General features: G+C 40.8%; 1 protein-coding gene across 1 annotated transcript in view; it reads right to left on the bottom strand.

The window, feature by feature from the left end:
• Nucleotides 1-20,024, bottom strand: part of exoc4 (exocyst complex component 4) — a 59,430-nt gene that overhangs the window by 23,773 nt on the left and 15,633 nt on the right. Inside the window, exon 11 of the mRNA XM_049761677.1 lies at nucleotides 12,697-12,793. Within this exon, the coding sequence (XP_049617634.1) occupies nucleotides 12,697-12,793 (97 nt within the window). The remainder of the gene's footprint in view (nucleotides 1-12,696; nucleotides 12,794-20,024) is intronic.

Genomic DNA, 20,024 nt, shown 5'->3' with positions numbered 1-20,024 from the left:
GGAGCTCGGTTGAATTCCGATTTCACCGTCGGCTATCAAGAACGTTGAAGCCATCTTACCACAACGCAACCCATCTGGTGACACTCCAAAGCACTTATCTATTTGCAATGATTCTTTCCTGCGGCACTCCTCAGCCACTTCAGCAAGAATGTCAAAGTCATTAAAAGGATGCTAATGGATGGGAGACACTTGCAGAGTTTTCACGCGGCTCGGCCAACGCTGACGCTAAATCTTATTTGCTTTTTAATTGTTATTCAACTGCACATTCAATATCGATTCGCTCGGATTATTGCGAGCTGCTCGCTTACTTTTATGGTGGCGTTGAATTAATAACATAGAGGAAGAGGGGAGTTCCTCCAGGGGATTTCAAGCAAGCAAATTAAAAAGTTTGATGAGTGCAAATTATAATATAAATGCTTGATGGTGTGTTGTTATACATACAATTAAGTATGACTGTCTGGATAAGCCACAACAGAGCTTTTCCCTTCAGTATGATCCAAATGGACAGTTTTATTAATCAACTATCATTTCAGCAATATCCATTTTTACCAGCAGATGGCAGTATGTCAGCTTCTAGACTTCAGTCATATTTTCAACTATGATGCAGCAATGCAGTGGATGATAGCCTTCAGTGAAATGCACAAGTTTGGGAATAATTGGATAAAGGACAAAGTTTGTGGATTCTACTTGGACCAAGAGTGATAACAAAAAAAAACAAAATGTACCTGACAAATGGCGGCTCAGCTTTTTAAGTTGCAGAGGTTGAAGTTATTGGTCGATAAGCCGACTAAACTACTGAAGTGAATGAATTGCAAATAATGTGTTTTTAGCTTCGGACAGTTTATAAAATGTCTGTCAAACAAAGCAAAAGTCTTTACTAGGTCTCTGTAAGTCTCCATAGATTACAATAGCGATTAGCTTTGCTAGCTTCAGCAAATTCGATCATTATTAGTCTTAAAATATTAATACCAGGTACTGGTAGTGAATAACGAGGGCAGTAAGTGTCATAGATTAATTTGACTTTTAGTCGGTAAATGTGCTAAAATCATAAAAAAAAAAGCAACATCAGAGCTTTCAATTTTTTTTTTTTTTGCAAATTTGCATTCCTCAAAAAAATTCTCCGATAAATATATTTACTTTTATATTTATTTTTAGTAGCCACCCATATAGTATGTATGTTGATTTAGCTAAATTATGTTTATAAGCATTACTAATACTAATCAGTGTGATATTGGTCTCTGGTGTACCACAAGGTTCATAGCTAGGTCCCCCGCTGTATATATGTATTTGCAACAAATGCATCTTCAAAGTGTCTTTGTGTGCTTTTTTGCTTTTGTCTGTGTGTGGAGGCCAGCCGCAGTCTGGTGCAGGCCAATTAAAACGAGCGAGATTGATGAGCACCCAAGAAGCAGCGAGCGGTAGCGGTAACGCAAGTGAAAGCTGCTTCCTGCAGACAACAGGAAATGAGATGGCCTTGTTTAGCTGACGCCACCGGAACCTCAAAAGACAAATGGCCGCTGTGCCGCGGCTCCTCAATCTTCCTAACGCTCACCTTACATCTTTTTAACGCCCTCTCACGCTGCGACCGAGACCACCTCGTCATTAGTCTTTTCTCCAAGGCTGACGAGAAAGTGAACGTATATGAAACAGATTTTCTTTTACATCCGCTAATAAGGTCATGTTTTCATGTTTTTGTGTGCTTGTAGGACTAAACAAATAAGAGCAAACAAAACTTTGAGGAAGAGTGGCACATTGGCATTGTATTGGTTTGACTTGTTTTTGTATTTATGTCGGTTTTTATTAGTTTATTTCATTTTATATACAGTATGGTTATTGTATAACTGTATGTTTGTATTAATTTTAAAATATGACTACAATATTTGTATTGTATGCTTATTGATAATTGTTGATTTTCATTTTTTTATTCATTATATTTTTATATGCTAAAAATCATGTTTGATTTTTGATACACATTTATTCATTAAAGTACATTAATTTGGACATTTTAGTAAATATTTTGTATGTAAATATTTTCTATTTACTGTATTTTATTTTATACAGGAATATCTTATCATTCTTACAACCATACTAGGTTATGTGTGCCGATACCCGCCACCGATACTTCAGGCAAACAAAATCTGCCATCAATTTAAGTCCTCCTCATCAGTTGGTGGCGCTATACTACAGTACTGACAAATTCTCATTTGCTCCACAAAGAAACATCTTTGCTCAAAATGTTATTTTAAGATGAGATTTTATATTGGGTATCGGTGCTCGGTATTGGTGAATAAGTAAGCAAAGCATAAACATACCGGTAATGGTCTGAAAAAGAGTGATATGGAACATGTGATTTTTTTTTTTTTATATGCATTTTGATTAATGTTGATTACTTTGAGTGTAGTGCAGAGGATACCCAAGATTTGCTGAGCTCTCTCAAATGCTCAGCAGAGCAATTAGGAGGTTTATCGGGCAAGAGATGGCTCTCGCTGCAGGACACAAAGGGGAGGTGATGGGGGCTCTAAATGATGGCTTTTATCCGCTTTGTGTAAAGCTTGTCAATAGAGACGGACAGGTGATGGCACCCTCCCTTGACCTGTCTGTGTGTACTTACTGTTCTTGCAACTCAACACTTTGATTGTATAGTTAGACATAAGCAGGTGCAGTGCGGCCATTGGATGCTATAATCATCATTATAATAAAATATATATTCAGAAATAAATTGATATTTATTTGACTTTCCAATAATCAGTGGAGAAAAAGTGAATGAGAAGTTGTTGTTTTTTAACGGAAAAAAAATAGCAGTCTAATATTGTGTGATTAATTTTTTGCTACCATTCAATGGACATTGTGGTGCTCCTTATGGTGTGTACTCCATGGCCACCTGAAGACATTCAATATTTAGATGAAAAGTGGGTGGCTTTAAAGAGTAGGCGCTTTGTCCTGCGTTGTTTAAAACATCGAGATGTACAGCTAGTCCTCAACTTACAAACAAAGCACTGGTGGTGCTAGAGGGGTGGCCACAGGGGCGCTGACCCCTCCTCAAAATATTTTTTTAGATTTTTCTGGGGAATTTTTTTATGCCCACCAAACATAAATTAAATGTTCATCGTTTTCCCGAAGAATTTCTTGTTTTTTTCTTTTTTAAAAAAAAAAACAACACTTTTTTGTTGAGCTATCCATTATGACATGAATTTTTTTAAATTGAATTTATGTTAAGACCATATATGTGTAAACAGCAAATACTGTTTATAATTGATTTCAGATTTATTTTTTTATTTAATTTACTCAATTTTTAATACATTTTAAAACCAACTTTAATGTGTCTCAACTTAAGATTTGACTTACAAACAGCTTTTTCGGAACCCATTTTTTTTTGTAAATTGAGGACAATTTGTAAGTACCATGAAATAAAAGCTGGACTTCTGAATTTTTGTGTCATATTGATCTTTTGATCTGACATCCAAATGTCTTCTGTATCGAAAAACAACGGAATTGACCTTGACATTCCATTACTTTTGGAGGAAACTAATTTTGTACTGTATGTGATATGCGAGGTGCTAACGGTCTGGCATAAAAAAAGAAAACTCATTGCGATATCACACCCCATGTTATCGCCTCATCACTTGTGGCACACTGCCTTATCTCTCCATTTCCCACCCTTCATTTCATCACCGCTCACTCTATTTTTAGTACGCCGTCGCTGTTATCTCTCCAAATTCTCAACCCTCGTCCTCGGCCTTTTATGTTAAACGCAGAGCTTTCCATCCCACGCAAGTAAATTGAAATAGTTCTCAGGGCTCCGGTGTCACCCTGATTGAATCTAAAAAGAAAAGTGCAATAAAGACAACTAGTGGTGAGAGGTGTGGAACACACCTAAGGGCTCCCCAAGCGATGAGGAGTGTAGGTAAGAGAGACAAAGTGAACAAAGGCGGAATTTGGAAAGTATCTCTTGGGGGGTCAGGTGACAGCTCTCATTTTGGCACGAAATGCAATTTTGCGAACTCTGGGAATACCGGCACATTACGAGAGTAGAGCTGAACGATTTTTGAAAAAGAATTGCGATCTAAAAAGAAATTATTTTTGCTCAAGGTCCTCTGCATGTCAAACATAAAAAATATATGAACTCGTTCGCTGCCATTGACGACTAAAGCCGTCAAACATATTTTAACTGGGCTGGCACTGAATGAGTTAATGTGAGTTGCAATAAACTATCAGCAGATATAAGCAGACACGATCAGACGGTCTTTTTGTGTACGACTTCCTCGGAAGGGCGAATCTGATGCAAAGGGTTAAATTATTCATTGATTTTTCAGGCGCTTGTTGTCATGTTTTGCTCGGCGAGCGTCCACTTGAGAGAGATGACAACCTTGACCTTTTTCTTTGTTACGTTTCACTTGGGCTCTGATGTGACGCCTTTCATGTTCCAAGCCATATGGCGAATATTGCGTCTGTCCGTCACTGAAGGGTATCACCGAGAAGGGTGACTAAAAGGTTAGGTTGCTCGGGCCGCAAAATGCTAAGAAAGAGATGGCGAAAAGAAATATAATGTCGGTTAAGACAAGCTCAACATATTGCCACTCAGACACTTTTGAGATAGAGGCGAGAACAGTGTTGTTTTTGTTATTGGTTTTGTTTGATTGTATTTGTTGACTTTATGTTATTGTTTGAAGAATATTTGTTTTTAGATTTCTTATTTTTACTTTATGTACAGCAACTTGTAAGCAGCTACGGTGTTTTTTAAAGTTCTCTTTATAGAAAGTTGAGTTATTGGTTAATTATTTTAGACTTTAATATTTGATAAATTTCATTGAACTAGGAATGTAATTTTATTTGTTTATACTCTGTTTTTATTGTAGTCATTTGACTTTTTAATTTAATTTCTGTATTTATTGTTTCATTTTAAAAAATTAATTAGATTTTTATTATGTATACTTTAAGTGAACTACAACATTAATATTATTATTTAAACGTATTTAATAAATTTAAGTTCATTATTTGTATAAAAATAATACTTATTCCAATAACATTTAACTTCCTTTTTTTTGCATTTATTATTTTAGCAATTTTTAGCATTATTTTGAATAATAGTAATTTAAGATATAATGGGCTTGTATATTGAACTCTGTAATAATTATTTCAACTTTTCAAATTCAATTATTTTATTTTTATATTTACTTTTTAATTTACTGTAACAATATAGCTTGATTTTAATATTTTACAAATCATTGATAATATTTTTTTTACATTTTATTGAATGAACAATTTTTAATTATTTTTTAATTTAATATTTTACTGTAATATTTTGTGAATTTATTTATTATTTTAGTGTATTCATTTTATTTTATACTTTTAAAAAAATGAATATTAGAATATTTTTCTTAATATTAAATTAATTTAATTGCATCAAGTTATTCATATTAACACGTTAACAGAGCATTTATTTTACATATAGTTTGTACGTAATTTTATTTCAATCATTTTTTTATCTTACGCGTGTTGTCAGTTTGGCAGAAACGAAACAACAAATACACCAAAATTACAGACTTTCAGGCGAAAAAAAATGCGCTCATGTGCCACCTCCAATAAACCAACTGTCAATATCTGTCCTTCCCTTCAAAGCCGAGGCGCTCTTCTGCTATCCCTTCGTGTCGGGATGCTTTCATCACCTCGCCGGTGTGATGATATCCGATACTTCTGTTTCCCGTCCTTCCAGTCTCATTTACACTTGACACCTGACATTTGCATAATGGCCTCACTCCATCTCCTATCTCGTCAAGCGGCGGGGAGCATCTGTGTGTGTCAATCTCTTCCGCGTCCTCCTTAATCTAACTCATTAGATCTGCTCATGCTTGCACAACTTGACTTATTTCGTGAAATTTCTGCAAAATGTAATGCCTACATATTTTATTTTTTTTGCATGTAAAAACGAGACTTCTTTTTCCATCATGTCCCCACCACAAGAAGAATAATCGTTCTCAGCTGGAGAACACGCAGAGGGGAGATGTCGTACTTAGCAAAAGGGCATTTGAAACCGGTGGGGAATAAATATTACAAATAAAGAACGTTGTAATGTGCTCAAATCCATTAGAAATCTCATATTCGCACAGCCGCAATCACATTACAACTCGGCCTAACGTTATTTCGCCGGGTTTTCGCTGTGAGACACTCACATCAAACATAATGGATTTTTTTTTCCCGTCTCAAATTCCCGACAAATCACACTCCACTTGTACCAAGTTCCGTGTACGGCTTTATTACTAAACTGTTTCTAGACTTGAAGTTCAGGAGAACTTTAAAAGGAGGTGCAATCAGTCTGCCGGGTTTTGACTTTTCCGCCGCTTGCGTACTCAGTGGGGGACTCGGTTTGGGCATTGAGAGGAAGGACGAACCGGGAGGAACATCCATCTTTTTGACAAATGTAGCTTGCGCTCTTTCCAGAAGTTTGTGGGAGGTTTAAAAGACACCGCGTATAAACACACAGACTGCAACTCATGCCTCACCTTCGTTTCTTCGTGGTATGATTAAGTGTGACATCATTGGTAATACAATATAAAATCAAACTGTGCTAATTGTTTGAAACCGTCGCGATTTCCGAGTGGTTAAAGTCTGCCATCACATAAAACTAATCCAAAATCATGGACTAATTTATAGAAGGAGCAATTAGGAGATCACAAACACTTATTTAGGTCACGAAGTGTTTTTTAAAACTGCATCCAAAAAAAATCCCATTATTTGGGAAAAACTTGGAGTAAGTCTCAGTTGCTACTGTGATTGCTAAAGAGCAATTAGGCAAGACTTTAAAATAATAGAAAATAACATTAAACAAAAGGGCTTGAAAAGTAGATTAATTCTTAAGAATTAGATTTAAAAAAATATAAAGATTTGGTGGGAAAAAAATCCAAATATCCAAACACATGACTAGAAAAATATACAAATTATAGAATACAAAGATTAAGATTTTAAAAAATAGGGAAAATACTGAACGCATATATATTTTAAAATTTTGAAAAAAAGTGTGAGCCATAAAAGTAGAAATAGATTAACTATTAAGAAAAAAAAACAATTATGTAATTTATTATAATTTATAAATATGAGTTATATTACTAACTAAACATAAGAAAATATAAACTATCAGCCAAGAAAAAAATCGAGGGGTAACATACTAAAATATGCAGAAAGAAAATGTCAAAAATTGCAAAAATTACATCACAATATATTTTTTAAAAATAGTTGGGAATATCAAGCAAATACGTCAAAATAAACCAAATATAAATAATCAATCAAATAACTGGGTAAAAAATTAAACGTAGTGTAGATTTTTTTTTTTTAAATATTCCGAAAAAACAACAAATATTATAATTGTACTAAGTTCATTTTGTTTTTCCTTTTTTAATTACTTCACTGGTTTCTTTTATATCAAACAAATTGTTTTAGGTTCTTTACCTGACATGTTTCGGCGGTTTCTTCCGCCTTCATCAGTGTCCAGTGTCAGGTAAAGAACCTAAAACAATTTGTTTGATATAAAAGAAACCAGTGAAGTAACAAATATTAAACTCCCCCTTTGAAAATACAAAAACAGTTGACGTAACTACTATTATCAAACTGGACATAAACCGTAAATACTTATATTGTAGCTAAAATGAGCAGCTAGACACACTGGTCAGTGAAGAAAAAACTGGATACCCTTGGTTACTTTGTCAAGACTGACCTTTTTGAACCGCATTTTGACAATCCGAACTGTACTTGGTTGAAGTAACTAACCCCTTGCATCACCCATCCATTCCTTGGCATCTACCCAGAATCCTAAAAAACCCCAAAAGGCTTTGCTGATCAATCAATTACATCGCCGCTCCAGCAATCAAACAAGGTTATTATCACGGAGCGGCTCGCCGACCTGGAAAGGCCCCCGGCCTCCAATCAAAGGCTGCTGTGATGTGGGCTCACTCATGTGACGCTAACGCGGAGTGGCAGCTCATGTTGTCGGGAGGATTGAAGGATGGAAGGAGGTTAGGATAGAGGAAATAGAAAATCTGGAACTCACACAATAATTGCAAAATCACTTGCAATGTCTGAATTTTGTGTGGTCAATCCATGTTTGTTGTGTGTTAGCAATTTCACGAGCGCCGGCGGGGCAACAACCGATTGGCGGATGATCAAAACAACTTCCTGCACAATTTCATCCACTAATGGGACAAGCCAACAATTCTCAGCGTCTGCTATTTCCCTCTAGAGGTCATCAAAGCTAACTTCACGGGACGTCTACCGCTGAGGCAAGTAGCACTCCTTCAACAGCCCCCCGTTCGTCCCTCCCGGGCGAGATGACGACTGTCGGCTTCACAGGTTGCCCCGGGAACTCAGTGTGATTCCATTATGGGGTGGATAAACAAAATCAAAGCATTTATCCAGCCTTCTGTAGCTGGAGAAAAGACCCCTGCAAAGACGGGTTTAATATCGGAGATGTGTGTGTGTGTGTGTCCGTGCCAAATACACACTTTGTTCTTGTTAGCTCGTGGCTAAAGCTTCTGGAAAAATTATACGGTGTTAATAAAGAGTGTACCAAAAATAAACTTTAAATGCTTATTGACTGAACATAACTGAGATTTTACTGCTTCGACTAATTGTCTTGAATTTTGTTAGCCAAATAGCATAACTGTCATTTTTAGCATACCGTCAAAACATCAATAAAAATTGCCAATGTGGTTAATAAAAATATTTTCTTTATTTCTGTGGATTGCCGATAAACAGTCATCAAGGTTGAAGAACTGGCCATCTATTATTTTGTCTAATTTGTTGTTTTTGATGTTTTCCAAACTCATCCAAAAATGACATAAAACATTATTAAGGGGTAATCTTAACTCAAGGATAAAAATGAATTTCATTGATTACATATTTTATTTAAAAAAAGGAATGTTGCGCCATTGCTCTTATATACCGTTTTTTTTTAACAGATTGAAAAAACACATGCCAGTGTTTAACTATTATTTAAAGGTTTATACTGCGACATTGATGCTAACTGTTATCTATGATGTGTATTATGTGTCACTTTTAAGCTAACGCTAGCAGACTGTTATTTGTGTTTGGATCTTTAGTTTGTGTTCATTTTACTGTAAACTACAAACTAACTAAATATCTTGAAGCAAGCACACGGCTCTTTTTCAAGACCCAAAGACAGAATCGTATATGACTAGCTGTTTAAAGGTATCGGTTGTTGTAGTATCGGAACATTTTTATGAGTCCTTTAGGTGAATTGTTGAATCTGCAGTTTATTGAAATGACTACAATTCATCTGGCGCACTGTAACATTTAATTTTTTTTTTCTTACCACCAGTGGAGTATATTGCAGTGTTTAATGTTAAGCACTTAGCAGTTAAGCGCTCTTGTTATCGGCCTTTTTCATTTTCTCCCCATGGCCGGCCAGCACATTGTTTTACAGCAACAATACGAGCACGCTCATACAAAACTACCAATTCAAAGCGGACTAACAAGCCATTCAACACAGACGCAATTTAAGAGGCTTTCTCGTTTTTCTTTCTTCTTCGCTCTTATCATTTTCTACTCTCAACCCACCTGTCCGTTTGTTCCCTTTTGTTTAATCATTTTTCCTTTTGTGCTTTCGCCGCCATCTGCTACCCGCCTCTACGTTGTTGCTTTCTTTTGTCGACTTCATTCATCTCGCGTGAGCTTGTGACCTTTTCTAGTGTAAATTCCTTCTTGACGACACTCTAGTATTTAATGGGTGTGGGTGAGAGAGACTGGAGAGAAAACTCTGCTGATAAAGTTCGAAAAGATAGGAAAAGAAAAATAAGTTCTGAGCTGGGTAGCGTTTGTTGAAAAACACACCAATACTACTTTTTGTGAAGATGTCAAAAAGAATCACTCAAATATAACAATATTTAAATGGCCCTGACAAATTAATCATCAAAGTCAGTATAAACACCAAGACTGTAATTTTGAAGGAAAAGTGTATTCAGTCGTATAACACAAAATAAGCCCTGATAAATCATTTGAGATATTCCCCAAGGATATTATTTCATAAGTGTTTTTAAAACGCTCCCATTTCACCTTGCCATTCTTTCTGTTCTCGGGGAGGAGATTTAATGAGAGTGTGAAATTAGTGCAGAGTCATGGTGGGATGCCGTTTTCACCACAGGCAACTGCGACGGGTGGCCAGGACCTTCTGTCCTCTTCCTGTCATGGAGCTCTCTGTCTGCTCCTCATTACTTTCATGGCTTGTTCCTTTGTCCTTCCCCTCGCCGCTCCCTCCGAGCGCCCTTTGTTACGCGCTGACCTTGTGGGCAGTTTTTCATCACTGCAACTTTTTGAGACCCTCGTACGCATTTCCCGTGTTACTAATGAGCCCGAGCCATAAAATAACGTCGGGCCCCCCGGTTTAACATTGCCCTAATGTATATCTTTTTATCTAATTTACATCCATAAGCATCGCTGCCTGGGCTTCGTGCGACGGGTGAAGTGGGAGAGATTAGCAGCCCTCACAGAATCTTTTCAAAATGCCAAGCTCGTCCAGTGCAAGAGGTGGAAATACCAGCGAAATGCCAACCGGAGAACCCACAAGTCAAATAATGTAGTAACGCGCAAACACTCCCCCCAAAGCCATATAGTCGCTACTTTAGGACTCATCATGTTTTCAGAGATCAGGATTTTATCATTATATTATTATTATTATATCATTACATTATTATATTAAATAATTATGTTATTATATTATTATAGTCTTATAGTCTTATATTAGTTTTATTTTTATTATTATTATACTATCATTATTATTCATGCTAATTAATTTAAGCAGATAGATGAAAAAACAACAAAGAAATAATTTTCCTACTTGCTTCTTTCAATTACAATCAATCCATCTGTGTTGATTACCGATGTCTGACTAAGATGTCCCTCTCTGCCTGGGCTTCCAACCAGCAGGGGGATTCAGAGCCATCCAAGGCCCGGTGGAATAAATAATCCCCCTCAGCATATTCAGAGTCAGACACGCGCAACCTTGAAGGCACCAGAGCGTACCTTCTCAACTTTTCTGCTGCTAGACGGTCCAAGACGGAATGGTAAACAAGTGGCGGCCTTGGCGGCGGCTAATGCGCGAGCTGATTTGCTGCAGTGATTCCAGGCACAGGGGATGAACAGCTTAGAGGGGACCCCAATGACACCCCGTATTGCAAAGAGTGCATTTGTATGTATTGTGCAACATTAGCTCATTCGCCACCGTGGACGTTCATGATCGTTGACTACAATCCAAATGTTTACCTCCGCCGGTGAATTTGTCATTCTAGTGCAAAGGGCTTTCTTGCATCAAAATAAATATACAAGGCAGCCACAATATTGCTAACATAAAGTGCAAGAACTCTTTTACACAAAAAACAACTCACTCACATTCTTGTTGTTTGTCCTGCAGATCATTCCAAAATGTATGTAAGACATGCCTGCCATCTATTGATCAACAGTGGTATTACAACTTAAAACTACAGTCAACTGCTGCATATTTGTAATTAAGTAACTACAGATTTGCAAAGTGTAAAGCCTATTTTGAATGTTCATCAGCATTTTTCATATAGAATATTTGAGGTTAGTTACAAAAACAAAAAAAATGTGTCATAAGATCAAACAAAATTCTTTAAAACAGCTGACAAATATGGGAAACTGCTTTGAAAACTGCTGGCAGGGAATGAGTTAAGAAGTCTAAAGTAAAATGCTCGCATCTTAGCAAGAGTTTGGGAGACTGACAAATTACACAAGTTGGCATGAGTTGTTTAGGTCTGATTTAGCCAGCTTGTGCGCAACCCGAAAGCTTTAGTCATTAAAGCCGCCACGAGTTGCGCGGCTGGCTGCGGGAGGTTTAGCGATCCATCAGCAAAGCTGCGCCATTAGAAAACCATCTGTAAGCCACGGCGTGCCAGCGGCGCAGTCGCGAGGAAGGGAACGCGAAGCGACTGCTAGTGATTGATGCAAAACTATTATCGACAACATAGCGTAGGCAAGAAGTTTTTGTTGTTGTTTTTGGTAGTTTATTTCTGGAGGGATCGAAAGGAAGGGTCATGGAAATACTTCTAATGCGGTCTTTACGGTTACTCAGATTTACAAATCGAGTCGCCATGCGGATGAGCGGAAACGGCGCATTCGAGACACTTTGAGCATCAAAACGTTTGCTAAGCTCGCCACATCGTCCCACCCCTGTGCATTACAAACAGACATTGCGTGGCGTCAAATTTTACGGTGAGGAAGTAAGAACCATCTCGCTTTAATGGAGCCTTGAAGCTAATGTATCAGAGCATCACAATTCAATTAGGCGTCGTCATGATTAGATTCCCGCAAATCTCCGGGGAGTTATGGAGAAAACTAGCAGGCCTTCCAAAGACTTGAATCTAATGCGATGTAAAAGCGAAGACGGCTGTCGATTCCAATTGCTGGAGGGTAGCAACAAAACATTTCCAACCGGAGGTGCAGTGCATTACATTGAGTCCGATTTACGCTAAGTCGATCAACGTTAAAAAGTCACAAATCAATGGATGGTCGCTAAGAAGCTTCGAAATAGAATTAGTTTGAGTTTTACTGGTATCGAGTCATGTGCCGGATTCTCTGACATCTTGAGTGTGTTGGCGTTTCTTCTCTGGTAAGTAAGTTCCATTACCCGCTAATTCATTTTGATTTTCAGACACATTGTGGAAAGTGTTGTACCTGAGAAGAGGCTGGAAGATGACAGTGATGTTCCTCGCTCCTGGTTTACACACAAACTTCATTTCTCCACCTTCCATCAGGTTGTCATCGGCGCCACCTACAGAAAACAAGGATGGCCCGATCAAATACATTTGTACTTGTAACAACGGGAGGGTGGAAAATAAGACTTTTTCCCTATCCATCTCATGGGGCGGCCATTTTGCCACTTGCTAGCAACTGAAAATTACATCACAGTGGCTCAGGTAATAACCTACCACGACTCACCTGTTTGCCGAGTTTGGTCATGTGATGTTTGCAAGAGCTGTGATTGGTTCTTTCCAGAGCTCTTAGGCACTGTGATGTCGCATTCACTAAGTGACAAAATGGCCGCCCCTCTGCTGTGAAATTGGAGCCTATCCTAGTGGACTAAGCGACACTTTGGATTGGTTAGTTTTAGCTCAATTTTGACTGATTCCTGACATCGAGGCTCAGACGCTAATGCACCGGGTTGCTGGGTGACAGAGCAGCAAAAATAAATGCCAGTAGTCACAAAATCAAATGCATGCCCACGCTCCATTTTGGCTAACAGGGGCTAATCAGAAAATCATGGGAACAAGCTCCGACATGGGTGGCACAGAATGACATTGGGGCAATGGGGCGGGAGATCGGGGATTGGGGCTTCATGCAGAAAAGGGAACAAGGCGGATATCACAGGGGAGAGAAAGAACACTGAAGCTCATTACCTCCGCTCATGCTGAAGTAATCGATATAATTGACGGGAGACGGAATTGTGGCTTTCCGTCAATACGGCAAACTGTGCGGCGGAAAGAATGATCGCGCGCTTAGGTATGCACGTCTTGGAGGAATACGAGCTATGGATGAAGGCGCACGCGCTGTTCGAAAGCAAATTGTGATTTAGCCATACAAGAGATCCTGGGTGACTTTAAATGAGCTAATGAGAAACTTCACGGTGGTGTAAGAAAGGCAAAGTGAGTTTTTGGGAACAAAAGCCCGGGCGTTGTTTTCTCCTTTTTCCATTTCCATTTCCAATATGGCCTTGCAAAGCTTGTGTGATAGAACACAAAGACACCTCTGTGCTGTGCCGAAACGTCTTCCGTGTGACCTCGGCGACGTGCATTCAAATGCATATCAAGCTATTGTTCCCCAGGCTGCGTTCAATAATGCATTTCTAATCGAACATGTTTTATTTGAAACGTACGGGAGACAATTCTCTGTGAATTTTCATGAGATGTCACGAGGTCGGCCTTTATTCCCTTGCCAACTTTCAAGAGAACTTCTGACTTTGATCTGCTGTCATCTAATATGACTCCTTCTTTTGGTGCCAATTCAATTAAGACTCAATTAGCCGAATACGAACAAAGACGCCACCTTCCATCCTTTGTCCAACTTCCTACTGCTACGTCCTGAAACGTCGCCGACCACACCCGCTATTCCTTCCCCGGTTGGGAGCCGTCGGAAACGGTGTGCGAGGAGGCAAAAGAGGGGCAAGCGCGGAGGCGTCCGGGCCAGGCTGGCGGCCAACTCAGCGCGACCGGCGGTGCCCTCCATTCTTCTGGCGAATGTTCGATCGCTGGACAACAAAATGGATTACGTTCGCCTGCTGAGGTCTACGAACCGGACGGTGCGGAACTGCTGTGTGCTCGTGTTCACCGAGACCTGGTTGAGTGACAACATTCCGGACTCTGCAGTGCACCTGGAGCGGCTAGCGTGCTATCGGGCGGACCGTGCCATTGTACGAGGGGGAAAGTCGCGTGGAGGTGGAATATGCGTCTACATCCGAGAAGAATGGTGCCGGGACTCTGTGGTGGTGTGTAAGCACTGCTCGCCGCTTGTGGAGTTTGTGATCATTAAGTGCCGTCCTTTTTATCTGCCGAGGGAATTTACCGCGATTCTGCTAGTCGCGGTATACATCCCGCCTTCCAACATCGAAGGAGACAAGATCGCGGCGCTTGGTGAACTGTACCAGGCTGTCAGTGAACAGCAAACAGCGCACCCTGACGGTTTCACCATCTTCGCTGGAGACTTCAATCATGCCAACCTGAAGTCTGTTTTCCCGAGGCTTCACCAGCATGTTCCCTTTCCGACACGTGGAGACAGCTTCCTGGACCTAGTCTACTCGGCGCAAAAGGGAGCTTTCAAAGCCACCCCCCTCCCCCATCTGGGGCTTTCTGACCATCTCACCGTTTTGCTTTTGCCCGCATACAGACAATTGGTAAAGGCATCCAGGCCGGTTCGGAGGCAGGTTCGAGTGTGGCCTGAGGGTGCCTCCGATGCACTTCGTGACTGCTTCGACACCACTGACTGGAACTTATTTAAGCAGGCAGCCACCTACAACGATTGGACGGACATAGAGGAGTATACTGACTCTGTTACCTCTTACATCACAAAGTGCATCGATGATGTGACTTGCTCAAAATCCGTCGTCACTCGCGCGAACTGGAAGCCGTGGCTGACGGGGGCTGTCCTCAGACTGTTGAGGGCCAGGGACAAGGCTTTCAGAGCGGGGGATGAGGCTGGCTTGAGGACAGCGAGGGCCGACCTGTCCCGAGGCATCAAAGAAGCAAAGAAGGCGTTCTCGTGCAAGGTCTCCACCCACTTCAAGGACAGCAAGGACGCACGTAGCCTTTGGCGGGGCATTCAGACCATCATCAGACATCAGTGAGGACCTCTCCTGGTCCGAAAACACCTCGTCACTGGCAAAGAAAGCTCAGCGCCGCTTGTACTTCCTGCGGAAGCTCAGGCGTGCATGTGCTCCTCAGGCAGTCCTGTCTACATTTTACCGTGGCACCATTGAGAGCGTCCTCACCAGTTGCATCGCTGTCTAGGGTGGTAACTGCACTGAACAGAACTTGAAGGCCCTGCAGCGCATTGTGAATACGGCTGGTAAGATTATTGGTGCTTCGCTACCCTCCCTGAAGGACATTTACACCTCCCATGTCGCCCGCAAGGCAACCTCGATTGCCAGAGATGTGAGTCACCCGGCTCACTCTTTGTTTGACCTTCTGCCCTCTGGGAAGAGGTACAGGAGCCTGCGCTCCCGCACCACCAGACTCGCAAACAGCTTCTTTCTCCAGGCTGTTAGGGCCCTGAACTCGCTACCCCCTTCTGCGTAGCGTGCGGCACTGTTACGCTACTTTCGGGAATGTCTGCTGTACGTGCACTTGCTCCTTTTTTTCTCTGCTCCTCCTATTTATTTATTGTTGTTTATTATTGTTGTTGTTGTGTTATTTATTCATTATTTATTCAGCACGCTTTTGTTATACTTGTTTACTTGTTGTCTGTTGTGAGCCATGTCTTGTCACCGTGGGATAGGGGGGAACGAAATTTCGGTTTCTTTGTGTGTCTTTGGCATGTGGAGAAATTGACAATAAAGCTGACTTTGACTTTGACTTTGACTATACTTCTGGGAAGTTTCCATTGCTCGTCTAACCGTAAACCGCTCTCAGGTACACAAACAAGCAACTCCCCCGTGTGTAGACCCCGATGACAATGACCAATTTAATTTCACGCTCTAAACATCTGCAACAGTGTCAGACGAGGCAAGCCACGAGGAAACCTCGCTGATCCATGAGGGTCCGGGAGCAGCTGCCAACAGGGCATAACACCGCTGAATATTAAATAGCGAGATGCATTAATATGCATGGGACTCCTTCAGACTTGTCTGGACGTGACAGGGTCAGGATGGCACCCGACTGCTACCAGCCGTTGCCACATAATTGGAGAAAAATGTTTTTGTTGGTCTGGACTTGGGTGAGCATCCGGGATTAGCGGCGTGTGGAAGAAGAAGGACGGCTTAGCGCAGCTTCGGGGAGGAATCCTAATGAATCATAATGCGGCTGAATCTTGACGAGTATGCTTTTCAGTATCTCCTCACACTTACCTACACCACACAAGCCCCCCGCAGCCCACCCCCGTTGGCGCCTTAGCATCCCCTCCCCTGGCCCACATGTAATCAAGTCAGTCAGTGACTTAGTGAAATTGCATTAGCCACACTTTCCTGGGTTTGATGAGAAAAAGTCGGTTTGATCCTGCGATGAATTCCGGACCCTGACCAGATTTAGACGGCGAGAGAAAATGCATGTGTAATATCAAACGCCACGTCGGCGTCTCCCGAGACTTTGGGTGTTTGCGTATGCGCGTACAAGCGTGTGTTAAAGAGAGCGAGAAGGAAAGAGATGAGTAAAGATAGGGAATAATCCCTCATTTACAAGTGTGTCACTCAGCTCTATGTTATAGTATATTCATGCAATACTGTATTTTTTTTTACTATTAGGCACAAAGGATTATAAGGCGTTTCAATGAATACGTCTATTTTTTAGAAATTTCCATATCTTGGGGGCATCGGGGTAATACGGCACACGGGACCGGGTCAAACGAAAAACTTTTTTCAACTTAAATTCAACATCCATATATAAGCCGCACCTAATTATAAGACCCATTGTCAATTCTTGTTAAATTATTAGGTGCTCCCTTTTAGGTGCTCCAGTTAAGAGGCGTCAAACTTGCTCTTTGAATTAAATACTTCGTTGTATTTACTCAAGAATCTTTCAGTTATTAGATGATTCTCTGCTAGCAGTTGACACTTTTAAATGTCACGGAGTCATTTACACAGAAGTTAAGTGCTTCCTGTTTTGCATTTTGGTTTTTTCGTCTTTTCTATTTTCATTTGTCGTCAGCGTTTAACAGTTTCTGAGGGAATTATCACATAATCAGCGAATCCCCAAAGTTGACACCTGCACCTCAATAATACATGAATCTTTTGGTCAAGTGCGAGGGCATCCTATTCCACTCAGCCAGCCTTCATGTCTGATTGGATCTTAATGAGAGCTTTCCATTATTAAAATTAATTTGAAGCCCGTGCTCCGCCAGCCGGGGGAACCCAACTCTCTGATGAGAATTAATAGCATAAATAAATAATAGCATAAATATATCCAGGCGTGAAATGAGCGGGATTAATTATTAAACGTGTGTTTTCGCGTGGCTCTGTGGATTTCACTGAGTGAGCGGCTGTCAGTGATGCTGTGACAACAATGTACGAGCTCACTGAATATGAAGTGCTCTTTAAATGTGCTACAAGTTGGGATCTAAAAAAACTCTAACTACACATTCTACTGAAGTACTCGACTCAGAACTGCTTTGATGGTCTTCAACTATGTGTCAAAAACGTACGCCTCAATAGTACAAGCATGTGTTGGATGCCTGCTACTTCTAATTAACACAACAAAATCACGTGAGGAACCCGCTACATGCTGCTACATGCAAGTTTTGCGTGTTTATCAGCTATGCCAACATCCACATACGCTGTAATGTGGCTGCCAACCAAAAACTTCCAACTTCCTTTTCTTCCTGAATTCGTCATCTCCGAGATGAAAAGTAAACACAGAGGTGCCGCTCAAAGCCGCCAATGACGGGAGGACCTCCTGCGCTAATTGAAATTAGCTTCAGCTTGGCGGGAGAATAGACCGGCTCTTCCTCTATGATTACATTTTGTCGCTGTGCAAACTAAGTCGACCTTGTTGTAATCTCCGTCTGCTGTCGATCGAGTAACTTGGAAAAGACTTTGGTCCTACTTTGCCTTCTGGTGGCTTGCGCACAATATGTTGTAAAGCTGAACTTTTTTGTGTCAGAAAAGACAAGTAGCAGGGGCTCTAGTAGCCTGGCAGGGCAGACCAATGCTATACCAACCAGCAATTGGTCTGATGGACATTCAGTTTAAAGGACGTGACGTCAAGGGAAAAAAAATCCACGTAGCTAGCTCGATAGTTAGCTAGATGGCTAGCTAAATAGCTAGCTTGAGAGAGCGTGAGCTAGAGAGATAGCTAGCTAGGGAGATAGCTAGCTAAATAGCTAGATAAATAGCTAGAAAGCTAGCTAACTAGCTAGAAAGAGGTGAGGTGCATAATGTACATTTTGAAAACTTATTTTAGGTAACAACGATCTAGAGAATTACTGTCAAAAGCATTTATGCCCTCAGTTAAAAACAGCCACCACCAGCCACTACATGATAATCGGGGGGTTGCAAAACAAGCGAGGTTTCCCTGTGGCATTATCGAGTCAAGAAATACAGATGAGGTGTGGTTCAATTACACCGTGTCTAATGTATCGCGTATGACATAACTGCGCTCCGACCGCATAAGCCTTCATCCGTCATCCATGTGACATAAGCATAGGAATGCTACAGAAGGACAGGCTAGATTTATTTCTATGGAGTCTGAACATTAGATATCTGTAAAAGAGCAAAGGCAAGGCAAAGGCGAGCGCCCTCGGCATTAAAATCCCATAACAATAATAATAAATCGACTTTTTTTTTGCCGACAAACTTTAAATCTCCTCTGAGGTTTGTATTATGAATATGTTAAACCTTAATGACGAGGTCAGGGGAAGTCAGGTATTGATTGCCGTGGGTGGCGGAGAGGAAAAAGACTGGGGGTGGGGATATAGTTTGTCTACCTCGGAACACCATTCTCAGATTGTACTGTAGTGACTTTGAGTTTCTATAGATTTAGAACCTGGACTGGTGAGCGACACGGGCGCCGGTGTAGACCTGACTGGCCGTTTATTAGAATCTACCTTGTGAGTGACATGGGTGTCAAACGATTCATCAAGGTATTTTTTTTTGTGTCTTTGATAGAATGACTAAAAATGCACTGGTTGATTTATCCATACAGATAACCACACCTCTTTCCAGACCTTTTTTCCATTTGCACCTTCTGTCCCACAAAGCAGCCTGACATGGAACGCCACTTCGGCCGCCTCCCCTCTCGAGGGGACGCCTACGGTTTTATACATAAACAACACACAACTTTTCTTATTTTCTCATATCAGAGGGCTGTTGGGGGTGGGCGGGTAAATCTGCTTGTAATTAGATTGCTTGCGCCAATGTTTTTGAATATCAAAAGGAGGAATGTGTGAAATACATTCAGTGTGGGAGATGTGAACATCTCGGGAGGTCATGAGCGTTTGTTTATTTGCATGCATATGCCGGGCACGCTTGTGTTTACGGCGCCTCTGCGGTATGATTGTCACTTCAAACATTCCCCGGGGCAAGACAATATTACACGCGACGCAATGACCGGCCGTGACACAATACGAAATAGCATTTTTAAAATATATTACTGGTTCAGCGTGGTGAAAGGCTGGGAGGAGAAAATATATATATTCTTACTTTACCTCCAAAATGACCGACGGGCTATTCCGTGTCATCAGACGGCTGAACGGACAATAACACGGTGGAAGGGAGGGGGGGGAGGAGCATGGTAACATATCTACAGCTGCAAAATTGTAACTTTCATCATTTATTCATCGAAAGTGTGATTGAAAGTGGATGA

Source organism: Syngnathus scovelli, chromosome 22 (genome assembly GCF_024217435.2).
Source record: "Syngnathus scovelli strain Florida chromosome 22, RoL_Ssco_1.2, whole genome shotgun sequence".
Classification (NCBI taxonomy): domain Eukaryota; kingdom Metazoa; phylum Chordata; class Actinopteri; order Syngnathiformes; family Syngnathidae; genus Syngnathus; species Syngnathus scovelli.
The sequence above is the reverse complement of the archived record's forward strand: the minus strand, read 5'-3'. Positions and strand labels throughout refer to the sequence as shown.